This window comes from Osmerus mordax, chromosome 6, assembly GCF_038355195.1.
Source record: "Osmerus mordax isolate fOsmMor3 chromosome 6, fOsmMor3.pri, whole genome shotgun sequence".
Taxonomy (NCBI): domain Eukaryota; kingdom Metazoa; phylum Chordata; class Actinopteri; order Osmeriformes; family Osmeridae; genus Osmerus; species Osmerus mordax.
The window spans coordinates 18,377,187-18,384,276 of record NC_090055.1 but is presented as its reverse complement, the minus strand read 5'-3'; the positions used below and the strand labels follow the sequence as shown (position 1 = coordinate 18,384,276).

Below are 7,090 nucleotides of genomic sequence, written 5' to 3'. Positions count from 1 at the left end.
GTTCATTTAGGAATTAATGAGAACAAAACTGCAATTATAATTGTAGATGAAACATTTTGTAGACATATGCTGTACACCTTGGATGGGTCTCCTGAGTAATTTCTACATAACCCAGTTCGTATCAACATCCTGTAGACATTATCTCTTTCAATTTACCTGTAATAACAGAATTCAGACTGACACAAAATGCCAACAAAAATAAAATACTAAAACAGCCAGCAGGTTTCATTTCAAATCTTACATTAGATAGAACAGCTGTACTGCAATTGTTCAGGCGACACACCGTAGTGAACTGCAAAATGTCTGAATGGCTTTGATCTTCAAGGTTGTAGTAAATCAGTCTGAGAAATATTAATATTATGCAATTACACAGTAGAGAGCAGTTTCAATTTCCCTCTCTGTTTCCCTCCCTCTCCCCCTCTCCCTCTCTCCCTCTCCCTCTCTCCCTCCCCCATCTCCCTCTCTCCCTCCCCCCTCTCCCTCTCTCCACCACTCTCCCTCTCCCCCTCTCCCTCTCTCCCTCTCTCCCACATCTCTCAGTGATTCGGTCCTCTCACTTGACGTCACGTTCTTTTGTTGGCTCTTCCTCAACGAGCACGACCTCCACATCACACGACTCTTCTCTCAACATCTTGTCCTCGGCCCCTCTGTCCTCGGCCCCTCTGTCCTCGGCCCCTCTGTCCTCGGCCCCCCTCTGTTCCTCTCTCCTGAGGTGGGAGTCCTCCTTCCGCGCCACAACAGTTACCCGGGCGCTGTCAGCCTTTATCCGGGACCTGTCCTTCTTCATCCCCCTGTGCTGCTCCTTCTCCTTGCTCTCCGGCTGGCTGAGGACCCCCACGCCTGACTCTGTGGCTGGGCTGAGCAGAGTCCCTCTGAGGCCTGCATGGAAGGTCCCCTCCCTGCCTCGCTGGCTGGCTAGGGAGATGGCGTGGTGGGTAAAGTGCTGAGAGCCAGTGGGGAGCTGGGCGAGGGTGGCTACCGGTAGGCCAGCGACGGAGACAATCTGGCCCATCGGGGAAGTGGTGATGGGGGATAGGACGGTCTGGGTCTGGGTGGTGGATGATGAGGTTCGGTGTAGACGTGGGCGCTTGGAGGATGCAGGCCTGAAGGAGCTACCTGCGTGGGGTGGATGAAGTCCATCCTGACTCTGTCTTCTCTGGTCCTCAAACCTGTTTTCCAGCCCTGGGGGTAAGATAGAGAAGATGCAGCAGGGTCAGGGATTTAACCATGACTTAAATGGGTTTGTAGACCTAACTACAGCGCCCCAACATTATACCCTTGGACTATCACAATCAAAGTAAGAGGCTAACAAAAGTAAACACAGTAAGCCAGACTGATGTGGTAGTGAAGCCAGTGCTGAGAATGTCTACTTGTGTCTACGTGATGTCTATGTCAGCTGGACTTGGCAATACACATTCCTGGTTCTGGTATGTTCTTTTATGTCTACTGCCTACCTGTTCCTGTCCTCTCACCGTATAGTGGGTTGTGAGCCAGCTGCTGATTCTCATCTGTCCGGCTGCGGCGCTGATCAAGGGCTTTCCTAACTGAGTCCAGCAGACCAAACATCTCACACAGAGAGTTCAGCACCTGGCCATCTGAAAAACCAAAACAGGAAGTACAGTGAGTGGGTGAAAACAAAAACAGCCAAGAAACTGCTAAACATAACAAACATTTCAATTTACTGACTACATTCATTTGTATGCCAACATGCATGGAATGTGTTTCCCTGAAATAGATGATCTCTAATCGAGTTCTGAAGGTCATCAATGCGGAAATGTATTCAAGGATGAGAACCGAACACATCCGGTCCACATATAACAGCTGTCTATTTCCCCTCTCAGTGATGTTTCTCATGGTTTCCCCCATCATGGCAGTGGGGAGGGCTCACCAGCCTCCAGCAGGCTGGCCTCGTCGCTGCGGACCTCCACTCCTCTGAGCATGGCCAACAGCTCTGTGCGAATGCTGGACAGAACATCCCCCATCAGGCCTATATCTGCCACGCCCCTCCAAAACCCCAGGGTTTCGTCTAGAGAAGGCCAAAAGTGATATTGTGGTTAAAATGGATACGTTCTGGGCCTTTTGCAGCTATATGTTGGTATAATCAGTTAAAAAGAGACAGGAAAGCAGGAAGAGAGACAGGGGGGAAGACATGCAGGAAATGGCCTCAGTTGGATTTGAACCCAGGCCCCTGGTTTGGCATTATTTGCCCAGTAAGCTACCGGAACGCCCGCTGAGTGTCTTTTAGTAGGGAGGTGACAATGAGGACCTTACACAATGATCGAGACAAACACAGATGGGGGGGAGAAAAACAGCACTCACCAGCGAATTCGACTCGCCTTCTCTTGAAATGGCCGTTGGCTGTTGTTGGGTTGTTGGGCGGGGCTCGTCTAGAGCTCCAGTTTACAGTACATGGCTTTTCCTCCGGGCTCTCCTCCACCTCCAAGGCCTGTCGATCTCCTGGGCCAACAGGATGCAGCAAAGTCATAACCAAACACACTCCATATCTCATCCGATCCCTCATTTCACGGATTCAATTCAGGTCATAATAATCCGGTCATAATATATTCTGGCTTTATCTACAACTGTGACTCAGCATAAAAAGTTCTTGGGAGACTATTTCCCATAATCGGGATTGTGTCTGATTTCCAGCTTCTATAAGAGCAGTACCAAGGTCTCTTTATACAGTCGTTTTTCTTATCTCTATATTTCACATATTCTCTGTGCACTTATTGAACTGTGAAGAAATAGCTGCCACATCAAAATCAGCTCTGTTCAGAAAAGGACAATTGGTCTATTACTTTAAGTTTCCAGATTTCCAAAATGTCCAAAATCCTATTTCTACCATGGATATACTATTTTATTACTAGAGGTCATCTCTGTCCTGCCATTTCTCCAGAAGCTATCCCATCAGCTTGATGCAAGTAACAGCCTTAGCAAGTAGAGAATACTTAAGTAGGTCTACTTAAACAAGACTTAGTTATTAAGTATCCAAGAGCAGGCCTACAGATCTGGGATCAGTTCTAAGCCACTCTTAATCTCATTCAAAATACACAACTGGTCCCAGGCCAGCATTCCCACTCTGCACAATAAGTAACTAATAAGTAAGTATGCTGGTATGTCCCCTGACTCCTAAGGGGGTCAGGGTCAGGGGGTGAGGCTCACCGGGCAGAGGGGAGGGGTCAGGGGGTGAGGCTCACCGGGCAGAGGGGAGGGGTCAGGGGGTGAGGCTCACCGGGCAGAGGGGAGGGCGACGTGGCGATCTGCAGGGCTGACCCAGGGGGGATTCGTGCGTTGTTGACCAGCAGGTCGAACTTGGTGCTGCGACAGGTGTTGGTGCAAACGGTCTCATGCTGGTAGAAGTCTATCTGACCGGAGTCCATCATTTTCCTGTGGGGTACGCAGTAGCCGTGGAGAAGGAGACGCATAAAAGGAGTGATACGTGCCTAGACTGACCACAGCAGAACTGTTAGAGCGGTGCACTTAGCTACTGTGTGCGCTGTGTGTTTGCCGTTTGAGATAAAAGCATCTGCTAAATGAATAAATGTAAATAGATTCAAAACACAGTAGGCTGCTGCCATTCTGGTAGCATAATGTGCATAGCAAGAATTCCCCTTCAGTCAGAGAGCCTTTTAGATCAGCAAACTGTTTTCGAAAGGCCACTGATATGACATAGCCTACAGACAAACAGAGAGGAACTGGCGGGGGGAAAGCAGACAAGTGGAAACTCGTAGCTCAGGGTGAGCGACGTGACACTCAGCAGCCTGACAGGGTGCTATGAGATTCCACCACCGCAAGCACGCTGACAACCCTTGAAAGACTGCTTTCAAACTGCACTGGAAAACCGTACCCCACTGACACAGTGACCCTGCAGCAGTGCAGCAGGCACAGCAATCAAAGCCCAAAGTACATACTAGTGATTTTCCAATTTATTTGTCTCCTAGCGTCAGATGTATTGATTTTTTGACGTGGCCGTTAAACGTTTCTTTGTGTACATCGTTACCACTTCCTCATGCGACGGTCCGCTGGTAAAACCCAAAGTCTTACAGACGGTAGAAGGGTGCCCAGGGAATGCTCCAGAACGGGGCCTACCTGAGCATCACCCCTCCAAGACGGATGGCTCGCTTCCAGTCCTTCAGCGTGGCTTTCCCTGCCAGGTGAACAAACTGCTTGGGGCTGATCAGCTGGTCGTTGAACTGGGGAAGGGAACAGAACGAGATTGAGGATTCCTGAATTGTTTTGATGTAATCCATCCCAAAATCTTGAGGGGGTTGGACAGGCTCCAACGTGGCGACTCTGCTGCAACACAGTGACGCTGCTTGTGCACTTCCATTGTTCATTTACTGGAACTACCTTCACACATCTGACGTTGATCCCGGGGCAAACAAACTTCTTGAACAGGAGGACGGCCCTGCTGTCTCCGCAGGTGATGGGATATCCGTACTCCACCTCCTCTCCATCGGTGCCATTCTCCTCTGATGGGTGAGAGGATGGTAAATACGGACCGTTCCTTGACTCTGACCACTGGAACACTGTTAGAACCCTGCGCTTCTGATCCTTGATCTTCTGCTGTCCATTCTATGTGCGCTACTTGTACATGCTTCAGATAAAAGCTCTCTGCTCGATGAATAAAATGTCATGTTAGCACACACAGTAAACATCCTATATTACAAGACAAAAAAACACAAAAGGTTTCATAAATGTAGGTAATTTTCTGAGAGGCCAGTGAAGTCTTACCATGGTGAGTCTCTATCGCCAAAACAGTAGTGCGTGTTTCAGCATTGTCTTCTTTTTCCCTGCAGGGGGCGATAATGTCTGCCTTTTACATAACATTTCTCCTGTGGAATATGCTCCAAACTAAACACTTTCAATTAAATACAACACTGTTCTAGTTTCTCCTTGCTTCATATCTTAATATCTACTTTGCTTCTTGGTAAACTGTTTCAAAACAGATACTTTTAAATTATGACAGACACAAAGAGTTTCCTATCTAAAGAAAACTCAGATGTTTACGTTTTCAGGTTAGAAGCCCCCCCCCCTCCCCCCCTCCCCCCCTCCCCCCCTCCCCCCTCCCCATACCCAGGACCCAGTCTGTGAACCTCTTACCCCTGTAGGATGGGCTGCAGGTGCAGGATGACCCTCCTCCTGTGACTGTCACTGGCCTCCCCCTCCTCCTCCTCTTCCTTCACCCTCACCACACCCCCCGGGGTCACCGTGACCTCAGTACCCGCCATCGCTGCTCCCTGGACGCCCGGAGGGAAAGCGGCACGCACGTTACCGTCGGCGCCCAGCTCACGCACACTGATGTGCATCACAGCTTACACGGGTCAATGTCAGCTAGCCCTCATAGTCATAACATGCACAGGGACGGATGATAAATCCATCCTCCTTGTTGAACACGCGTTGTTATGACCATTAACAATGTGTTTCTTTCAATAATCCAAAAGAGCATCCAATCATACACACATTCCAAATGAGCTGAAGGGATATAATTTACATAAGCAACAGACTTGACAACCAGTAATGAATTATCAGTAGCCACACCAGTAATTCTAGGTTCAGCAACTGTAATAATTGACGGTCTTGCAGAACAAGGTTTGTCCAAATTGATAAAATTGCATTGTACGCATTGTTTTGCCCGCGCTGTTGCATAGAGGCTTAACCGTCATGCATTAAACACAAATCAACAGTCAGGCCTTGTAACTTTGCAATTCAAACTTGAATCAACCATGCTTTATCCCCCTTCTCCAGAGATGCAGCCCGTATCTTAATATAATAAAGGGTAGATATTAAGATCAAGCCTATCAGAGTAACTCCATAAGAGTTGGGGTAAGGGTTGCATTGTACGATAGGCTACTGTATTGTACAAGAACACAAGAACAGTAAGTGCACACTGTAATCATACTGTATCAGCCATTCTCCTATTATCATTCACACATGGCTGTTTTCAGAGTAGCACAGGGCGAAACATAACGTCGTCCATCCAGAAGTCCTATTCAAAGGTCAATCCTTCGAGATGGATTTGTATCTAGCTGTTGTAACAGGTGAAAGGGGATGACTGAGGAGAAAGGTGGGTTACAGGGACAACAACTCCAAAGCATGCAACCAGTTATATATCTGATTAAACAGATTCAGTTACATCGACTCTTATACAATATGCATGTTCATTATCCAGAACAGAACCTAATTTAATTTAACCTATATCTAATGAAGTTACAAAGTAAAATAGTGACACGTAGACTATGTAAATACTTGAGATAATGAATCGTTAAGCTTGAGAATGGATGATCTGGTTCATTTGAGCCAAGCAAGAAGCCCTACACAGCACTAACTCCAGGCATTTGCGTGCCTCTCTCTCTCTCTCTCCTTTTCTCACTTATACTGACGTCTGTTGGTGCGAGCGCACGCACACCACCACCAACATAACAGCGCGACGGCGCACGCCACCCATGCCAGGGGAAGCGACAGAAAACATCAACAAATCTCCACACTTCAGCTTGACATCAACTTAAAACAAAATTTCACCATTTAAACTAATTATTCGGCGTTTTACTTACGGTTTTACTGGAGAGAATAACGCATCCTTCGCTTGTGGAGAGCTTCCAGAGCATGCGCCGTACTGCTTCGTTACACTTCCTGCAATGAAGGCAGCATTTGCCTGAGAAGCATCTGTCCCGCTGTCACGAGAAGCGGTTTGTTCGCACGCGATGTGTAAATCGGTCAAACTGCTCTTATGTGAGAGCGCACGGCTTGTTTGAGCGCCAGTGCAGTACATTCTACAACAGATATAGAAAAAATGCTCGGCCTCAAGAACATTTCAATGGTCTAAAATCAATACATGGAGAATAGACCCCGTTCTTTTAATGGGGTGCATGACGTTGAGGGTTACTTGTGTGTTTTAGTATTTACCACAATATGATTTTATTTGGTTATACATGCAAACATATGTGACCAGTCGTTATTAAACAGATTAAAGAACCACGCATTCAACGCTTGGTTATTACTATGTTGCACACATTTTTACCAGGAGGTGGCGGTCTTCTAAAGTTATTATAGGGCAGGGTTGCCTATTAGTGAAAAGACAAATGAGGCG

General features: G+C 47.4%; 1 protein-coding gene across 1 annotated transcript; it reads right to left on the bottom strand.

Moving 5' to 3' along the window:
- Positions 1-541: 541 nt before the first annotated feature.
- Positions 542-5,231, bottom strand: LOC136944765 (glucocorticoid modulatory element-binding protein 1-like). Its single transcript, XM_067238659.1, has 9 exons — positions 5,104-5,231; positions 4,735-4,793; positions 4,351-4,472; positions 4,090-4,193; positions 3,233-3,387; positions 2,320-2,457; positions 1,889-2,026; positions 1,455-1,595; positions 542-1,182 (listed from the first exon to the last, which is right to left on the bottom strand). Exons 1-9 carry the CDS (start codon positions 5,229-5,231, stop codon positions 554-556), a joined length of 1,614 nt encoding a protein of 537 aa, XP_067094760.1. The 3' UTR covers positions 542-553.
- Positions 5,232-7,090: the final 1,859 nt, after the last annotated feature.

Bases quoted from the DNA above. Each gene is read 5' to 3' on its own strand.
- LOC136944765 (XM_067238659.1), bottom strand. From the start codon at position 5,231: ATGGCGGGTACTGAGGTCACGGTGACCCCGGGGGGTGTGGTGAGGGTG. The intron at 4,473-4,734 runs GTAAGACTTCAC...CTCACCCATCAG, and splicing joins GGCGATAGAGACTCACCATG to AGGAGAATGGCACCGATGGA. The intron at 2,458-3,232 runs GTGAGCCTCACC...CTGTTGGCCCAG, and splicing joins GTCGCCCTCCCCTCTGCCCG to GAGATCGACAGGCCTTGGAG.